A 20,940-nucleotide genomic window follows, 5' to 3' on the forward strand; every position below is an offset into this window, starting at 1 on the left:
AATCAGAATTGAGGAATGGAACTAACCGTTTTATAATTTAAAATATAACATTCCGCTTTTCCATACAGCACAGAAACGTCAACAGGTTAACAACGCTATTAAACAACAAAAATAATGGAGCAATATTGTAAACCATTAAATATATATCGGAAAATGTAAAGATTTCAGTATAAACAATTTTAAAGCACAGCATTTTACTCGGCCGCCATCTTTGAAACGCCTCTCAGGCATGCAAGTAAATAAGAAATCAAATTCATGTAAAATTTCATATTTGAAATCACCAATGAACTCTGACAACAACTGACTCATAAAGGGTGTTCCTTATGCTCCATTGTAGCGTTAGAAAAGCTTGTTTTTGATGCTGGACAAGACAGTGCGCATGCGCAGTCACAAGCGCAGGTTTGCTAATGCTGCCTGTTTCTATAGGAACCGACGTTTCTAACGGCAGCTGTAGTGACGCGATGACTTTTTTAATCAACGATTGGTTCTTTTCGCTATATACTTTCTCCTATTCATAAACAGTCTTCCTATATCTAAAATCTTTGGTATAAACAAAGAAGTTATATTACTCTGTACTCTTTGGTATAAATACTGACAAATACAGTATCTTGATTCGGTTCCTTTTCTCTGGTTCAGCCAGTCAATGTTTTTTTTTTTTTTACGTTATTAAAATATTAACCAAAATACATTAATAACATAATTAAAAACGCATTTTAGGTTTGGGAGTGACGCATTTGAATTTTGGTATTTTATTTAGTTTAATTGGTCATTGGCTTAATTTAGCTACGCAAATCTGGCAACCATGGATCTGTAAGTATGCTGCATGTTTTACCGAAATACAATCCTGTCAGTGTACCCACAGATCTTAAATCAATTTTGGCGATAAATGACCCAAGGTTTAATATAAAGGGATTTAAACGGGAAATAAGCACTGCGGCTTTAAATCACGAGAAGAAGCTTTTATTTTGACGTTACGTAGGACCCGGAAGTGCAAGATGCAAACAGCTACACTGCTACACAGCATATGAGGTAAAAATAGCAATTTAAATATCAAATGTCAAGATTGTCACATAAAAAAGTTAAGTATTAAACTCGCACTTTATTTACGCTTAATTAAATGCTAAATGGTTAGTTTTTATGCTCGTGATTATTTCAGACAGACGAACGTCGGATGATTTGACAGAAGTGTAGCCGGCGGAAGTGGGTTTGGGTCAGTATCAGACTTGTTAATGTTCAGGCACCTGCATGATACACTCATCAGGAAATTCTCACGGAATGTCGCGCTCACATTTATAAAGCAAGAGTAATATTAGATCGGGTGAGTTCGGCACGACCACATTAAACAGGCTGCTGTGTTGTTGTTTGTGTTCGTTTGACTCCGTGACACTCCTTCCGGCAGATTTCAAGAGCTGCTCTTTGTCCTCAGGGGGAAAGCAGCAGTTACACAGCAACTCTGATCGTGTTTTGCTTTAGTATTTGATACTTTTACAAAATGCGCGTAAATACGCGTGTTTTGCTTTATTTGATTAATATAAATAGCTCACACTGCCACAGTCAAAAATATCTGGTATTTCAGTCATTCTTTAGAGCTAATATAGGATTCAAGTCATGTTACTGAACATTGCAGGATCAGATTGCTATGAAATGCATATTTTGTCATAAAGTTTGACATGCTACAGAGCAAAACAGGCACTGTTTTTTAAATTAGTATGAAAACAAGTATGTGATTTTATTGGTATTGTGAATCCTTATAATCAAAATGACTGCAATGAGAGTGATTTCTCACTGAATTACACTGAGATTTCCATTTTTTCTTATTGATCTTGGTTCCCACCCATTAATCCAGATCCACAATGGCTGATAAGGGAAACAGGAAGTTTTCTCCACGCTACAGGAGACAGAAGGAAGCAGATGAAGCTGACAGCTGGAGGAGCCCGTTGGGACGAGACCATGTGAACCATGAGCGCAGTTACAGTCCTAAAACCAAACGGGGTCACGGTCGAACCTATGAAGGTGGCGGGGACAGAAAAACCAAAGCCTCGCTGTCGTGCAGCTCCCCTGAGGGACGAGCGTTCGGACAGAGTCCTTCTCATAAAGACCGAATGCAGAGGGGTTCACCTGCTGACCGGAAGAACTGGAGAGAACGACAGCGAGATGGACAGAAACGCGGTAAAGCGTGTAAATGACCTGTCGGCTAATGAAACCGTGAGATTAAAAACGTAGCTAATATCTGTCTACATCTTTTCCGTCTATCAGAAAGCATGCAGAACTGGAGGGAGAAGAGCAAGATTGTCTCGATTGAACGCTGCCTCACTAGACGGGACGTTTTACAGCTGTGCTTGGAAGCAGAAGGCGGTGATTGTGAGCCTAAAGAGGTTTGTAAGATATAGACGGACCGGTTAAAAGAGTAGTGCACAGGGAAATGAAAATGTGGGGGACATTCACTCACCCTCAGGCCATCCGAGATGTAGATGTCTTCATCAAATTTGGAGAAATATAGCATTGCATCACTTGCTCATCAACAGATCCTCTGCAGTGAATGGGTGCCGTCAGAATGAGAGTCCAAACAGCTGATAAAAGCATCACGATAATCCACAAGTAATACAAAACACCCCAGTCCATCAATCGACATCCTGTGAAGAGAAAAGCATTTATAATATTACCTCCAGTGAAGATCAAGCAACATATACAATTTACAAGCAAAAACACTTCTAAACAAATATGTGATGTGAGAGGACAATAGCACTGCAGGAAGCGTTATTATGGATTATGGACACTTTTATTATTGATTATGGTATTTTAGCCCGAAGCAATGGTTTGAAGCTAAAATGTCTTAATGATGGATTTGTTTCTTACACACAGCTTTTCACTTCTCAAGACCTTAACTGTTGGACTGAAATAGTGTGGGTTATTGTGGTGTTTTTATCAGCTGTTTGGACTCTCATTCTGACGGCACCCATTCACTGCAGAGGATCCATTGGTGAGCTAGTGATGGAATGATACATTTCTCCAAATCTGATGAAGAAACAAACTCCTCTACATTATCTCAGAAAAGTGGGTGCACCCCTCACATTTCAGCAACATTTTTAGTATATCTTCTCAAGGGGCAACACATTTAAACACCGCATAGGTATAACTTCCTTTTCTTATTGAAATCACAAATATTTTAATATATAAAACTTACCACAGACGGATAAAGATTTAATGCGAAAGAATGGCACGAAAGCTGAGAGCACGAACGGTCTGCTCTCGAAGTTCACTTCAGGTGTACTCACTTTTGTTGCCAGCTATTTTGACAATAATGACTGCATGTTGAGTTATTTTCAAAGGACAGTAAATCTATACTGCTATACAAGCTGCACATTGACTACTCTAAAATATATCCAAGTTCCTTTTCTATAGTATTGTCCCTTGAGAAGAAGATATACTACTAAAATTGTTGCTGAAATGTGTACTCATGAAGTGATGGATTTATTTCTTTGTGGGGTGAACTATTCCTTTAAGCAATTAAAATAGTATTCTAAGAAAAGTCGTAATTTGAAAAAGAGATACTCTCAAAACATTTCCATTGTGGTGCTAAAGGAATGTCACATTAATGTGCTGTAATCTTTACACAGTACAATGGCACATATTTAAAGTTACTAATTCTGTGATTTTAATGCTGTAGCATATCAACCAATACAAGCAGCTAAATAAGAATGATTTTATGACAAGTCTATTCTGCTCACAATGGCAGCTTTTATTTGATCAAAAATAGAGTAAAACAGTATATTATGGAAAAAAGTTCATAATTCAAAAGTTTCTTTGTGGATATATTGTAAACTGTAATTTATTCCTGTGATCAAAGCTGCATTTTCAACATAATTACTGCAGTCTTCAGTGTGACATGATCCTTCAGAAATCATTCTAATATGCTGATTTAATGCTCAAGAAACGTATCTGGTTTCTGAAAACAGTTGTGCTGTTAATAGTTTTGTGAAAACCATGATAAATGTTTTCAGGATTCTTTGATGAGTAGAAAGTGTTAATAAAATGGTTAATTTACTGACCTCAAACTTATAAACAGTCGTGTACATTGATCATATTTATTCACATGATCTGTTTTTATTAGTCAAGCGTCAGTCTGAAGTTCAGATGTGATAAATGTAAGGTGTACTGTGACGACATGTCACCAGCGCTCAATCACATCAGAGAAAGAGTCCACAGGAAGAAAGCCAAGGTGAGGAATCATGACAAAACAATCATCAAAATGTTAGCAGGCTCAAACTGCTCTGCTCAGCATTTATGGTTGAAATGTGTCTGCTCTTTACAGGAGCTGCAAAAGATGACGCTGCTGTTGAACATCCCTCCTCCAGAGAAAACCCAGTGTCATTCCATCAGCTCGGCTCTGGAAAGTGTGGTCGCTGAGTTTGGTTTAAACGATCAGGATTTGAAGCAACGGCAAGATATTCTCGCTCTAGTTGAGAACGTTCTCAAGCCTGTCCTTCCAGGTGTGTAACACTGAATAAAGGATTCAGTTCAAAGCTTTATTCAATGTTTTTGTTAATGCATTTGTCTTTGCGTTTTTGCTGCAGATTGCCAGTTCAGGTTATACGGATCTTCCTGCACCAAGTTTGGCTTCAAAGACTCTGATGTAAACGTTGATGTGAAGTTTCCATCCCATGTGAGTATGGGTGCTTATCAGAAATATTATTACAGCTTAACTTTTAATACACCTTGTTTTTTATTTGATCATTGTTTTTCTTTTAAACTACAGTCGTGGCCAAAAGTTTTGAGAATGACACAAATATTAGTTTTCACAAAGTTTGCTGCTAAACTGCTTTTAGATCTTTGTTTCAGTTGTTTCTGTGATGTACTGAAATATAATTACAAGCACTTCATACGTTTCAAAGGCTTTTATCGACAATTACATGACATTTATGCAAAGAGTCAGTATTTGCAGTGTTGGCCCTTCTTGTTCAGGACTTCTGCAATTCGACTGGGCATGCTCTCAATCAACTTCTGATAGCAACCCATTCTTTCATAATCACTTCTTGGAGTTTGTCAGAATTAGTGGGGTTTTGTTTGAGGATTGACCACAAGTTCTCAATGGGATTAAGATCTGGGGAGTTTCCAGACCATGGACCCAAAATGTCAACGTTTTGGTCCCCGAGCCACTTAGTTATCACTTTTGCCTATGGCACGGTGCTCCATCGTGCTGGAAAATGCATTGTTCTTCACCAAACTGTTGTTGGATTGTTGGAAGAAGTTGCTGTTGGAGGGTGTTTTGGTACCATTCTTAATTCATGGCTGTGTTTTGGGCAAAATTGTGAGTGAGCCCACTCCCTTGGATGAGAAGCAACCCCACAATTGAATGGTCTCAGGATGCTTTACTGTTGGCATGACACAGGACTGATGGTAGCGCTCACCTTTTCTTCTGCGGACAAGCCTTTTTCCAGATGCTCCAAACAATCGGAAAGAGGCTTCATCGGAGAATATGACTTTGCCCCAGTCCTCAGCAGTCCATTCGCCATACTTTTTGCAGAAGATCAATCTGTCCCTGATGGTTTTTTTGGAGAGAAGTGGCTTCTTTGCTGCCCTTCTTGACACCAGGCCATCTTCCAAAAGTCTTGGCCTCACTGTGTGTTCAGATGCGCTCACACCTGCCTGCTGCCATTCCTGAGCAAGCTCTGCACTGGTGGCACTCCGATCCCGCAGCTGAATCCTCTTTAGGAGACCTCTTTTCTTGGACGCCCTGAAGCCTTCTTAACAAGAATTGAACCTCTTTCCTTGAAGTTCTTGATGATCCTATAAATTGTTGATTTAGGTGCAATCTTAGTAGCCACAATATCCTTGCCTGTGAAGCCATTTTTATGCAACGCAGTGATGGCTGCACGCATTTCTTTGCAGGTCACCATGGTTAACAATGGAAGAACAATGATTTCAAGCATCACCCTCCTTTTAACATGTCAAGTCTGTCATTCTAACCCAATCAGCCTGACATAATGATCTCCAGCCTTGTGCTCATCAACATTCTCACCTGAGTCAACAAGACGATTACTGAAATGATCTCAGCAGGTCCTTTAATGACAGCAATGAAATGCAGTGGAAAGTTTTTTTCGGGATTAAGTTAATTTTCATGTCAAAGAAGGACTATGCAATTCATCTGATCACTCTTCATAACATTCTGGAGTATATGCAAATTGCTATTATAAAAACTTAAGCAGCAACTTTTCCAATTTCCAATATTTATGTAATTCTCAACTTTTGGCCACGACTGTACATTTGTAGTTGTTAAACTATGTTTTGTGCACCTAGCATAAAGTTAACTTTACTTACTTTACTCTTTTAAGTCCTTACAGGCATCACAAAGTAATATATCAGTTAGTAAGTCTACATGGCTAATGGTCAGAATCTCAATTTTCTGTGTTTACACTTTGATAGCAAACACACAAACTATGGCCAATGCATTTTAGTGTCTTTAATTGGTTTGCTTTCATAAACACCAAACAGTGTAGAGTTTTTGAGAATGTTTGGTCACATGTTTTACAAAAATTAATTTGCAAAATTAAAAGGTATATCTCTTATCAGTTCCAGCATCCTGATGTTCTGCTTGTGGCTCAAGAGCATCTCTCTAAAAGTGGTAAGTTGACAGTTGTAAAGCAGTGAAAGCAATGGATAATAGTAAAGTGAAAAAAGCATAGAATAGTAATGAACAGTGTTTAAATTAGCTGTGGTGAAAAACACTCACACAGACACTGATACTTGTTTTTTGCTAAAGCTGTTAAGCTGTATGATTGTAATATTATACATTTATAATATTTAGCATTATAAATACAGAATAAAAATGTCATTTTCTGACTTTTTATTTTTGCAGATCTTTTTGTCAATGTGGAGGGAGACTTTCATAGGAGAATGCCAGTAGTTGTGTGCAAAGAGAAATCCAGGTCTGTTTCCTTGTTTATTATTATTTATTTTTTTTTACAAATTTTATATGTGACCCTGGACCACAAAACCAGTCTTAAGTCACACAGGTGTATTTGTAGCAATAGCCAAAAATACTCTACATAGGTCAAAATGATAGATTTCTTTTGTTTTGTTTTATGCCAACAATCATTAGGATATTAAGTAAAAGTCATGTTCCATGAAGATATTTTGTAAATTCATTTCTGATTTAGTAATATGCATTGCTAAGAACTTCATTTGGACACCTTTAAAGGCAATTTTCTCAATAATTCGATTTTTATTTTATTTTATTTAACACCCTCAAATATTTGTATTTCGACCAAATATTGTCCCAAACCATACTTCAATGGAAAGCTTATGTATTCAGCTTTCAGATGATGTATAAATCCCAATTTCATAAAATTAACCCTTATGACTGGTTTTGTGGCCCGGGGTCACATATATGAAGTTATGCTTTGCCATTTAAATGTTGGGGTTTGGTGAAGTATTTTATATTTTTCAAGAAACCAATACCAATAAATTGATCAAAAGTGACAGTAAAGACATTTATAATGTTACAAACAATTTATATTTCAAAAATCAATGCTGTTCTTTTCAGCTTCATACTCATAAAATAATTCTTAATGTTTCTCAGTTCTCATAAAATATGAAGCAACACAACTGTTTTCAACAGTGATAATAATCAGAAATGTTTCTTGAACAGCAAATCAACATATTAGAATGATTTCTGAAGAATCATGTGAGCCTGAAGACTAGAGTAATGATGCTGGAAATTCAGCTTTGATCACAGAAATTAATTACATTTTAACTAATATTCACATGATTAAATTAATGCATCTTTGGTGAGCATAAGAAATGTATTTAAACTTCTTACTGATCCCAAAAATGTGTATATATATATATATATATATATATATATATATATATATATATATATATATATATAAATATGATTTATTTATGTACTTATTTTTTTATCTCCAAAGTGGTCTCATCTGCAAAGTCAGTGCTGGCAATGAAAGTGCATGCTTGACAACAGCATATTTGGCTGAGCTGGCCGATCTGGAACCACAACTCATCCCGCTGGTCGTATGCTTCAGATACTGGGCTAAGGTGAGACTGATGCATTCACTGCCATTGATTTCACTAGATAGTATGTAGGTTAAAAAAATAGGTGACTCTTTAGGGTTTCTTTATTTTTTAACATTCGTCATATGATTTTTTTTTTGTGTGTTTGTGAATTAGATCTGTTGTGTGGACCAGATGGAAGAAGGTGGACTTCCGTCCTACTGCTTTGCTCTCATGGTCATCAGCTTCCTGCAGCGACGCAAAGAACCCGTCTTACCATCATACCTCGAGTCTGTGGTGTGTGATTCAACATTAATGCATCAATTGATAAAAAGTTTATAGGACCAATGCCTGATTATTGCAGCTGGAAGCTTATGAAAAGGTAACCTGAGAAAACGTGCAGTGAGCCGGTTATTATTGCAAAATAAACACAAGGATGATCAGGACCTAGACGCAAATTGAATAATTAACACACTTTCTACACAGCTATTCAAAGAATAAATAACTATGTGAAAATTAAATTTGTAATTCAAGCTAAAAATAATGTTTGCAGTTGTTAATGCGCAACTACCATTTTCGATCGACAAACTGCAATACTGCGTAAGATTTTTATTCAAACTCAAAGCATAATTCTAGGCTGCTTTCAAAGCACAATGCAAAAACGTGACACATCATTCTATTTATCATGCTCTTTAATTGGAGAACCTAGCGTTAAACCCAGTGGGAGCACGTATACGTACGTATATAAAATTCACATGAAAAAGTAAATATTATCATTTTTATTTTTAGGTTTACTATAAAATAATAGTATTTTTATTTAATACTCCCTTTTTATTTTAAAACATAATAGTATTACCACACTTTATTTTTTTTATAAGCCCAATGATATTATCATCACTATTATTAATTACTAGTTATATTTAATGGGTCACACTATGTGTAGTGTGAGAACCAAACCAAATCTCTAGGTACTCTTATGAGAACCAGTTTAAAAAAAATGTATGCGTACCCCTGACAATATGGCTTTTACTTTCATGAAAAGTTCACTAATGCGAGGCAAAACTTAGGGAGGCTTCACCCAAAACTGAAAACTTGCTGTTAATTTACTCATCCTCAGGCCATGCAAGTAGGTGATTTTTCTTCAGTTGAAAAGTAAAAAAGATTTTTAGCTGAAGCTGTGGTCTTTGGGGAGTCCTTAAATGCAAGTCAGCAGCTACCATCACTTTGAGAGTCAAAAAAGCATATACAGGCAACACAAAATTCATACCTGTTGCTCCTGACAACATATTGAGGTCTTATGAAGCGAAACGATCTTGAAAATGGGTTGTTAAAACAAAAACAAAAAATTTCAATTTGGATTAGATCACAAAATCCATTCTCCTCTGTTTGTGTTGTTCAGAACATTTAAGTATGATTGGGATACTTTTGAAATAATAATAAAAAAAGATTATTCTGATCCTAGTAGACTGGTGAATTTCAGGAACAAAAGTTTAATAAAACGTTAAAACTGGTCCAAGTACAACATTTTAACATGTAATATATCCCCAATTCTCCAAACAGCTGTCAATATCAAACACTAGTCAGAAGTAGTTATTTGTGTGAATGCAATGCATTGGCTTTTGTTCCATCACCAGAGTGGTCCAATCCAATTTGGCTTTGAAAAACCGGAACAAAGTAAGATGGCTTACCTGATCCTGGATAGCAAAACATGGAATTTACAAATCCAGATCATTCTGATCCAGATTAAACTTTTTGAACAACTGGCCCTAGATTAAGTTAATTAATAGCAAATTTTCACTTCTGGATGAAATCTCCTTTTAAACATGACTTATAGATTTAATAGAAAATTTCTTGTTGTGAGGTAGTTTAATTTATATTTATTTTTTGAAGCAGCTCAATAAGATGCAGAGACTAATGTTGTGTTCTGTTTTAGGGTTTGCCCTTGACTAAACTGAAGAGTTTCTCCTTATTTGGGGTTGAAAAAGGACATGTGCTTTGGGTATATGATCAAACCTCAAACGATCCATCTCAAGATAAAGACAAAGCCGTCAAGAAGGGAAAGGTGAGTGTCTTCTCACTTATTCCTGATCTCACCCTGACAGTATTTGATTAAACAAAATTAGGGGCCAAGCTCCGAAGGTGGCATTGAGTCTATGGCAGCCCATAGAACCGCTTGTGGGAAACTTGTGTAATTTGGCACACCAATAGAGGATAGTTGCAACATTAACCATAGCAAGTTTGGAGTCTCTAACTCAAACTCTCTAGCGCCACCACTTGTCCAAAATATTTTTTCATTCTACTAACTTTTGAATCATAAGGCACACATTCAAAATTCTTTTTTTCTCTGAATCCTTGGATCATGCTGAGTTGAATGAAAATTCAAAATTCGAAAATCGTAAGGTTTGGTTTTTTTTCTATTTTTAATTGTCTGTTAAACCTACTTTTTCGAACTCGTCCTAGGCGGTTTATCTGACTTTCACCAAAATTGGCTCAGATCATCTTAAGACCATGCTGGCAAAAAGTTATGGAATTTAAGTTGATTTGTCAAACTAGTCATTAGTCATTCTTGAATAACAAATTCTACGAAAAGCATGCAAAAATTGGCGTGAGGCTATATCTCCACAACGGTTTGGCGTATTGAGACCAAACGTTGTTTGTGTTATAACAAGCATGACCTGAGGCTACCTGCAGTGTTTCAGCACAGTGCTGCGTAGTGATCAGGAGATATGAAAAATGGCTCTTTTTGCTTATAACTTCTCAATGGTTTGCCAAAAATCACAAAAAACTCTGCCATTTAGAATTTTGTGGTAAAATGCTATATTTTATGAATGCATTGACGTATCATTACAAAACTTGTTATGGGTCATCAGCACGATGCCCTGAAGGAGCCTGGAAAGTTTCGAGCCAGCACCACCTAGTGGTAAATTCAAATGGTCACATGCTCATAACTTTAAGTGTGGTCACCTTTTTAGACTCCTGAATCCTTGCCAAGTCCAGCGATGCCAAACATGCCAGGTTTTGCCTTATGGTTTGTGCAATGTTGCATTTTAGTGCTTAAAAAAACAATTCTAATGCCAATATCTCAGAAACCGTTACTCCGATCGACACAAAACTAAACCTACGTAGGAAAAACTAAAAGCGTAGGAAATTTGGAAACATAGCATGCCGGCTATACGCCATCCAATGTCCAATTGCCAAAATTTTGATAGTAAGTGGCAAAAAATGCGAACAAAGTCAGTCATCTGTCATTTTTTTCTCTTCTCATACATAATGTCTATAACTCCAAAACAAAATGAGATATTTTCATCAAATTTGACACGCATATGTATGGGCACACTCTACAAAAACAAAAAATTGGGCCTCTTGGTGAGCAAAACATGAAATTGCCATTGATTTCAATAGAGTATTATGATTGAAAATGTTATATTTTACAAATGCATTGGTGTACCATTACAAAAATTTTGTATATACCATCAAGACCATGACCTGAAAGCATTCAAAACGTTTTGAGACGGTACCACCTTGTGGTCAAAAGTGATAACCGATTATATTGTATTGCTAGTGGTTGTTTATTATGTTTTTTCACCTATTTTGACTAAAATCACCTTAAAATGGCTTTATTTTTTGCTAATATTCTTAATGCTTCCCATGCCTAGTGCTTGGTCCCATAATTGCTGCTTGCAGCTATATTAATTAAGAGTTGTGATTTCTGTTTTCTTAAATAGTCTCCACTGGTTTCCAAAGACCGCAGTCCTCCTGAGCTGCTGGGGAAGCTTTGGGTCGAGTTATTACGGTATTATTCACTGGAATTTCAAATACCTGATAAAATCATTAGCATGCGCACAAATGGTGAGCTGTGGCGGGATCTAAAAGACTGGCCCAAGAAGAGGATTGCAATCGAAGGTAATTATTTTTTTATTTTTAATAAATGTCTAGATATGAAACCCATCAACACTCATCTTTGCTTTCTTCTCAGATCCATTCGCCGTCCAGAGGAACGTGGCTCGGACGTTGAACAGTCAGATGATGTTTGACTATTTGTTGCATTGCCTCAAAACAACTTACAAGTACTTTGCTTCTCCTTCAAAAAGCACAGCAGGGAAAGTCAGTTCAAACAGTCAGTCTGACAGATCTGCTGTGAATCATGTTAATGCAGTGAAGAGAAGCCCAAAAGTGCCAACTGAGGATTTGAAGAGGTCTCATGTGAGATCCAGTCCACGGAGTGCAGAAGAGCTGGAGGACTCGGACTGCATCATTGAGCTGGAGATGGACGAGGAGGAGGAAGCCGACTCTGACGTGGAGACTGAGGTGTGCATTGGGCGTAAATGCATTGAACGTTATTTTTTGGTTGTCTGTAGGTCTTAAACCATTAAAAAATCATAATTGTCGATTCAAATAAAATGAAATTTAAGTCCCAGATGAAAAACTTTAAACTTAAAAAAAAAAAAAACACTAATAATAAGACAAAAGCATAAATATTACTTTTTTTGGAAGTTCTAACTGAAACAATTAAAAAAAAATCTTGTTCATTGAAATAAAGATGAAATAAAGTAAAATTACAAATACTAGACAAACAACTTTCAAAAATTACTAGACTGGGGAAAAAGACCACAAAGACCACAGAAACACAAAAACATATATATTAAAACTACTAAAAACTAAACTAATTAAAACTCAAAAAAAAAAATTTTGTTGGAGTTTTTGGAGGTTTTATCTAATAACATTAAAATCTTTTTTGTTAATTAAAAATAAAGCAAAACATAAATACTAAATACAATTTTTTACTTGAAACTACTAAAAACTAAAAACAAATTAAAGTTATTTTATTTTCTGTACGTTTTAACTGAAACAATTAAAAATAACTGAAAGTACTGAGTAACTGAAATAAAATGTATTATTGGTGATTTATTTTTTTTTTTTTTAATTACCCATTTTTACTGCATTTTATGCTGTTTTTGGACCTTGGAAAGGCTCAGAACAGTTTAGACATCAAATATTTGTTTAATAATTGTATGATGCTCTTGAGTTTTAATGCATCTGAGGGGCTTGTGTAAATTTGTCTTGTTTTAAGTAAATGTAATGGTTTCCAGTTCAAACAAGACAAAGATATAATCATCAACACTTCTGCAGTGTAAGCTTTTGGTTTGGTTTTGTAAAAAATGTGTAAAAATTATTTTTCCATTAGTGACCCTCCGAAAAATAACAAATATTGTCTATAGGGTGAAGACGAAGAAGAAGAAGACGAAGAAGATGACATAGAGCTGGATGGATCTGGCTGTGATCACTCCGGCGATGAGATCTTCCCGTTCGAGCGGGAGATGAGTGATGATGTGGGCTCTGATGTGGGCGATCCAGAGACGGCGTCCGTCCCAGACAAACCCAAAGCAGAGTTTACTAAATCTGAATCTCATGTAGGAGCTGCGACAGGTCCTGAAGTCTTTCAGTACGTCTTCAGCAAGCGTTTTTTCAGCGATGGCAAGGTAAAAATGCATTTTTTATTAAATGCATGTATATTAAGCAACAGTTTGCATATCTGTGTAAATCCATCCTGTTTTGTAATTAGTGAAAAGTAAAGGTTTGTCATTGTTGCCAGATATTTAGCTGCTCTCGTCAAGCAATTGTTGAGAAAGTGTATTAAACCTGAGATATTTCTGTTGGAAATTTGGCACATATTAACTTCCAGCACCAGCGTGTGGGTCATAGTGACAAACTAACCTTCATTTTCTCTGTTAGGCCCCTGTTCTGATATGCAGTCTTTGTAAAAGCGATGGGCATTCGAAACAGGACTGTCCCGAAGACTTCAAACGAGTGAAGCTGGATCCCCTTCCAACCATGACTCTGGACTTCCTCAAAATCCTCAATGATGTCTGTGAGCAGTGCTACTGTAAGTACATTGTCAGTATATTTTGCAAAACAGAAAAACATTATTTTCAAGACATTGCTTTTTCATGGTTGTTATCAGGGCTGAATGATCAATGAGCAATATTACACTCGTAGAAGTGAGATATGGCTGTATGTCGGCACTGCTGTGTTTCGGCCGTAGGTAATCATAGCATGCCAATATACAGCCATATCTGTCTATGAGTGTGATATTGCATTTATACAACAGTTTGACGGCACAAGTGTCTAAATGCATATGTGACCTTGGACCACAAAACCAGTCATAAGGTTAAATTTTACAAAACTGAGATGTATACATCATATGAAAGCTCAATAAATAAGCTTTCCATTGATATATGGTTTGTTAGGATCGGACAATATTTGGTCGAGATACATCTATTTGAAAATCTGGAATCTGAGGGTGCAAAAAAATCAAAATACTGAGAAAATCACCTTTAAAGTTGTTCAAATTAAGTTCTTAACAATGCATATTACTAATCAACAATTACATTTTTATATATTTATAGAAGGAATTTCACAAAAAATCTTCATGGAACATGATCTTTACTTAATTTCCTAATGATTTTTGGCATAAAAGAAAAATCAATAATTTTGACCCATACTATGTATTTTTGGCTATTGCTACAAATATACCCCAGCGACTTAAGACTGGTTTTGTGGTCCAGGGTCACATATAACAATGGAGTGTCTTTAAAAGCCCTCTTTTTTGCGAACTACTTCATTCCGCTACTGATTCAAATCTAAAGTTAACAGTTTAAGAGCTGAGCACAAGCTTCCGTTACTAACTCCAAAACGTCACTTTAGTGACTTTTTAGTATTATGAGAGAGAGATGGACTGAGCGATTGTGTTTATCTGCATCTGATCCAGCATTCATTCTTCAGATCAATCCCATATTCACGATTAGTTGAATGTCCGCTGAGGAAAGCGCCATCTTTGTCGTAACGTTAATATCCTTTCATTTGTTAAGGGTGATGACAGCGCTGCTCAGTGCATTTGTTAGCTGCATTAAGCTGATGTTGAAACTAAAAGTTACTTCCGCTTATGACTGTTCATTTTTTTCAAAGTAAAAGTCTTTACTGCTGGCTCGTAAAAAAAAAAAAAATCTCATGTCGCCATCTCATGGTGGAACAGTGTAAATAAAATCACCATCACAAATATGCACCGTTTCTCAGTATTAAACACTATTATTAAATACTACTATTATTTATATAAAACACAATCTTAAGTGCAACTATTATTTATGTAAAATATTATTTAATTAATAAAAATATTTAATAAACAACAACAACAGCCATCATAAAAAGTTGCTTAGCAATTCAGTCAAAATTACACAGGCAGCGCTCTGATATACAGCATTGAATTTACATAAACATGATGAGATTTTGCCAAAACAATTTGTTCTGGACTAATATTAGAGACTGCCTGTTAGATTTACCCAAAACGAATTATAGCTCATATGTAAGCACTACAGAGACATCAGAGCCAGTGGTAAATTCCAGAAGATCTGTCCGAGGTGAGGCGCTCTCGTGCGGGTTGCTGAGTGCAGAACGACTGCTGATCATCCAGAGCTCACATGTCCGAAAAACGTTGACAAAATTTTTAAAATAGACGTTATCTTTATTAACAAACTGCAAATATGAGCTATAAACAAGTACATTCTCGCCTGAAACCCTCTTAAAACTACATTCCATGACACAAAAACAGAACAATTTTATTTAATGTTGATTATATCGCTCATATTGTCTGCAATTATGAATGCGGGTTTGCGTAGCTTGTCAGTGAACTACGGCTCTGTGTAGTAAATGCTGCTCCATCTGAAAGCACGCACGTGATGGAGATTTACTACTGAATACAGAACCGGCTTTACTGACAAGATGCGCATGACAATCGCATGCACTTTACTGTGCAGTTGTTATTTTTGTAAACTAAACCTGAGGTCATTGTTTCAGATGAGAAAGCAGCTTTATATTTTGCTTTATTATTACATAAAAATGAAAATAAATGGGTATTTTATGGTACTTTTATTTATATATATATATATATATATATATATATATATATATATATTTTTTTTTTTTTTTTTTGTGATGCTCTATTTGAAACTAAAACCTCCAGTAGGCAACCTCTGGTTATTGATCCTGAAATGTGACCCTGGACCACAAAACCACTCATACGGGTAAATTTGTTCCATTGATGTATGGTTTGTTGCCGAGATGCTACTATTTGAAAATCTGTAATCTGAGGGTGCAAAAAAAATTCAACTGTTGAGAAAATCGCCTTTAAAGTTGTCCAAATTAAGTGCTTAGCAATGCATATAACTAATCAAAAATTAAGTTCTGATATATTTACGGTAGGGATTTTTACAAAACATCTTTATGGAACATGTTCTTTTATATCCTAATGATTTTTGGCATAAATGATCATTTTGACCACGTACAATAAATTTTTACTATTGCTACAAATATAGCTGTGCTACTTGAGTCTGCTTTTTGTGGTCCAGGGTCACATTTTAATTTGGCACTTGCATTATTTTGCATTGATAACAAGCCTCCACAAGCTTTCATGGTTGCGACTGCCAGATTTCAGGGGTTTAAATGCTCCAATCAGAGCTTTTTTCATAAATCGATACATTTTCTACATGTTCTTAAGTGGTTTACTTAATCTTTTCAGCCTGGCAACCATGCACACTCACTTTCTTTGCGTTATGAAACACTAAACACTGATGACACTTGTAAGAAGGAGTTTAACAATCCCTATTGAGATATTCTGCTCAAATAAATGTTTAAAACTGCAAGTCTGGTTTCTTTAACGCACCTATTTGCACTGTTGGCTGAGACTAAATCTCAGAGCAAACCATGCAAGTTTTGAGGTAATTAAAAAAAAAATATATATATATATATATATATATATATATATATATATATATATATATATTAAATAAATATAAAAATTGACATTAGTCAGCGTATGGATCTTTTATATTTTTATTACTGTTATTAACAAATGTTTAAATTTAGCATGTACTTTTTTTTTTTTTTTTTTTTTTTGCGTATCGTTTCAGTGATTGATTAAATATTGTTTCTTTTAGGTGATTTTGCACCAGATGATGTAGAGGTGAAAGTCAGAGAACACATTTTACAAGATTTCGAGAGTTTCCTGAGATGTCAAGTGCCAGGTAATGAACGCACACCTGTGTAACTGTTTAAAAGCATGGAAAAATAATTTGGTTATACTTTACTCAAAGCCTGTCACCGCCGTAAATGTGTATAGAATATTTTTTTTTAAAATGTGCATTTTTTTAACAGGAGCCAAGTTGGTTTTGTTTGGCTCTTCCAAAAATGGGTTTGGCTTTAAACAGAGTGACTTGGACATCTGCATGACTCTAGAAGGCCAGGACACAGCAGAGGTACACTGACTTATTTCTACAATTATACAAGGTCTTCATGACACACAGACAGAATGTGTTCATTACAGCTTCTGAAAACTGTAGAAACTGCTCTGTATGAGCTGACAAATGGCAGCAAAGTCTTACTGTAAAATGTAACTTCACACAAATACTTTTTTTCAGACTACATTTTTGTTTTATTTTGTAGCTAAACTATTGAAATGAGTGTTTTAATATTTAAGAATCGTCCCCATTCATTTGCATCATAAGTGTCTCACTATAATCCACATTTTTGCTTTTTGTTTTTTAAGAAAAGTAAGCACAAGTGGAAATTAAATTTTATTACTAATATTTCATAAAATGTATAAATGATCCTCAATCGTTTTATATATTAGTCACCACAAAAATATAAAGCATCACAACTGTTTTTAACATTGATAATAATAAACTAAATGTTTTTTTGAGCAGCAGATCAGCATATTAAAATTATTTCTTAAGGATCATGTGACACTGAAAACTGGAGTTTGATCACAGGAATAAATTACATTTTACAATGTATTCAAAGAGATAATGGTTATTTTAAAATGTAATAATATTTCACAATGTTACAGTTTTTACTGCATTTTTGATCAAATAAAGGCAGCTTTGGTGAGCAGTTAAGTAAATATGCAACAAATGTTCAATAGCTACATGTATGCACTTTGTAGACCCTGTTTACACCTGTATTTAGCATTGATTGACTTTCTGCCTCTGGTTGCTCTGACAGGGTTTGGACTCCATGGCTGTTATCGACAGTTTGGCTAAAGCGCTGCGGAAACACCACAGTAAGTTCTCAGTTTCAGTGTTTGGGTGTAAATCTGAAATTGCCTGTTGTATACATAACTGAAGTACACAGGTGCTCATTTCATTCAATATTCATGTGCATTTTTTTGGACTTTTGACATTTATAGGAAGGAAAAGACTACGTTGTTTCTATATTTTCCTCTCCTTACATCTAATGTTCTAAATGGTTAATGAAATGACAAAGAGCCCATCTGAACGCTTCAGGCAACCTCCATTTATTTTTAATGTGTGTTGTTGAAATAAATCAGTAGTTTTGTTTTACACCCCATCTCTCTCTACCTCTGCCATGTCTATTTATCCATTCATTTTAGGCCTGAGAAACATCCTACCTATTACTACTGCAAAAGTCCCAATTGTGAAGTTTTACCACACCAAAACTGGACTAGAGGGAGATATAAGCTTGTACAATACACTGGTGAGAGAATAAACCTGACACAACATGATTAAATGGAAGTTCAGGCCATTAAGTATTGAAGTTATAGCACTAATATTTCATAATAAGATAGTCCTCTTTACATATTTCTAATATGGATTGCGCAAAAGTTATAAAAAAAAAGTTATCCTGGACATTCCTTCCTTATCGCTAATATTTCGGCTTAAGACGAGCACTATGTTTGTTTGGCTTTCCTTATGCCCCTTCGTTCACGAAATCTCTTCTTTTTTTTTATTACAAATTTTTATTTGGTCGGACATCTCATTAAAAAGCCATTATAGTGACTAAAGCTTGATTTTTGAAACGTAAATAAGTTATTTCTTAATTCATTCATAGCTCTTGAAGTGTGCTTGTATGATAAATAAATTCCTTTGTATTAATGCTAGTTACTGCCCACTTCAGCTCTCAAGAGATAAGTTTTCCACACCCAGCACATTTGTTAACTTCATGCCTATTAATTCAGTACAGTTACGAGAGACTTTCCTGTTCTAAGAGTCATTTAGACCATATTATATGTATGCATTGTAATTATATTTAAAGTGTTTGCATGGCTTTTGTCCTTCAAGTATATTTTGATTTTGTTTTTTATGTTACTTTCAATCTGCTCCGGATATTTAGCTTGACTGTGAGGTATTGCACTAAGTCAAAATTGAGTGTCTGTGTTCATCAATGTAGATCAGGATCACTTTAAAGTCAACTTCAGATTGTTACTTCTAACTAGAAAGAAAAATCTATTTAATAGAGGCATCAGTGATTGTGGCTTTCATCCATATTGCTTAGTTAAAATGTCATTAAAACAAGACATGTTTTGAATATTTGTTTAAAGTTAATTTGGAGACTTATTGTTAATTTATTAAGAGCTGCAAAGCGATTAGTTGCGATTAATCAATTCAAAATAAAAGTTTGTTTACATAATATACACAGCACACACATATATAATATGTTTATATATAAAACACACATGTGTATATATTAAGGATAATATTAGATTTATATGTAAAATATTTATATTTATACACAGTGTTGGGGGTAACGCATTACAAGTAACGCAAGTTACGTGATGTTACTTTTTCCAAGCAACTAGTAAAGTAACGCATTACTTTTTAATTGACGAAAATATCTGAGCTACTTTTTCAAATAAGCAACGCCAGTTACCAAATACTAAATAAATATGGTAAATAATACAAATATCCTTTATGTATTTAATCCCATTTTATTAACCGATGTCATGATCGAATTCGTCTATACTAATGAGCAAAAATTACTCACAATAATTTAACATTTGTTTTCCTTTTTTATTGCTGAAGAGTTGGCTTTTTTTCTTCTGTGGTCTACTGTACAGACGTGAATTTACTTTTCTCTAAACCTGAGGCTTTTACATTTGACAAAAATAGAACATTTTATATTAAAAAAACAAGCAAGTCCTGCCCAGATTTAAAAAGTAACATTTTAAAAGTAACACAAAAGTAATGTAACACATTACTTTCCATAAAAAGTAACTAAGTAACGTAATTAGTTACTTTTTTAAGGAGTAACTCAATATTGTAACGCATTACTTTTAAAAGTAACTTTGCCCAGCACTGTTTATATATAATATAAATGATATACAAGTGTTTACATACAAATATTATTTTTTTAAATATATACGTGTGTGTGTGTGTGTGTGTTTGTTTATATATACATAATAAATATACACAGTACACAAATATATAGTATGTAAACAAACATTTATTTTCAATTGAATAATCGTGACTGATTGTTTTGCAGCTCTAAATATATTTATGATCACAAATTTTATTGTTAGGTGCAATTATTTGTGATTAAATTGCAGAGACTTGCATAGTTAGTACTACTCTCCTGGTGTTTCTGTTGTAAATGTCAGTTCACAAACTTTATCTACAGCAAAGGTTTTGCATTTTTTTATTAACTTTTATTTTCATAAATGTAAATGAGAAACGTATTACATATTGCAGTGCTTTGTTTGGGTGCTTACTGTCATTACAAGGTACTAACCCTAAACTTCACTTTAAACTAATAAAATGTCCATATAGTTACTAAGGTACTCACTACCTTATGTAAGCCCACTGTAAGTGTACATACTGTAAAATAAAGTACAACTGAGTTTTTCTGTTTTATTTCCTCAGGCTTTGCACAACACAGAGTTGCTGGCATCATATGCAGCGATTGACGCTCGGGTGAAGATCCTCTGCTACGTCATGAAGGTGTTCGCTAAAGTGAGTTTGACACATTGGTTAAATATCACAGACTTTAGTGGCTGCGTTTGAAGCTAGAATGAGAAAGAAAGTTGCTTTTGGAGGAACTTTTCCACATTGGGTTAAATGACACACGTCAAAGATTTCACAC

At 34.9% G+C, this 20,940-nt stretch overlaps 1 protein-coding gene across 2 annotated transcripts in view; it reads left to right on the forward strand.

Annotated features, from left to right (window-relative positions):
• Positions 1-1,072: 1,072 nt before the first annotated feature.
• Positions 1,073-20,940, forward strand: part of tut7 (terminal uridylyl transferase 7) — a 29,365-nt gene continuing 9,497 nt past the window's right edge. The window contains exons 1-20 of one of the 2 annotated variants that reach the window (XM_073839634.1): positions 1,073-1,210; positions 1,847-2,169; positions 2,257-2,375; positions 4,112-4,219; positions 4,313-4,490; positions 4,575-4,663; positions 6,571-6,622; positions 6,857-6,926; positions 7,932-8,058; positions 8,191-8,310; positions 9,947-10,075; positions 11,739-11,916; positions 11,990-12,321; positions 13,233-13,493; positions 13,747-13,897; positions 17,004-17,090; positions 17,221-17,321; positions 18,067-18,124; positions 18,455-18,558; positions 20,721-20,810. In XM_073839634.1, the coding sequence (XP_073695735.1) occupies positions 1,854-2,169; positions 2,257-2,375; positions 4,112-4,219; positions 4,313-4,490; positions 4,575-4,663; positions 6,571-6,622; positions 6,857-6,926; positions 7,932-8,058; positions 8,191-8,310; positions 9,947-10,075; positions 11,739-11,916; positions 11,990-12,321; positions 13,233-13,493; positions 13,747-13,897; positions 17,004-17,090; positions 17,221-17,321; positions 18,067-18,124; positions 18,455-18,558; positions 20,721-20,810 (2,670 nt within the window). In that variant the 5' untranslated portion in view covers positions 1,073-1,210; positions 1,847-1,853. Of the gene's footprint in view, positions 1,319-1,846; positions 2,170-2,256; positions 2,376-4,111; positions 4,220-4,312; positions 4,491-4,574; positions 4,664-6,570; positions 6,623-6,856; positions 6,927-7,931; positions 8,059-8,190; positions 8,311-9,946; positions 10,076-11,738; positions 11,917-11,989; positions 12,322-13,232; positions 13,494-13,746; positions 13,898-17,003; positions 17,091-17,220; positions 17,322-18,066; positions 18,125-18,454; positions 18,559-20,720; positions 20,811-20,940 lie in introns of both variants that reach the window. The other variant, XM_073839633.1, reaches the window with a different exon arrangement.

The sequence above is a fragment of the Garra rufa genome, chromosome 5 (genome assembly GCF_049309525.1).
Source record: "Garra rufa chromosome 5, GarRuf1.0, whole genome shotgun sequence".
Classification (NCBI taxonomy): Eukaryota; Metazoa; Chordata; class Actinopteri; order Cypriniformes; family Cyprinidae; genus Garra; species Garra rufa.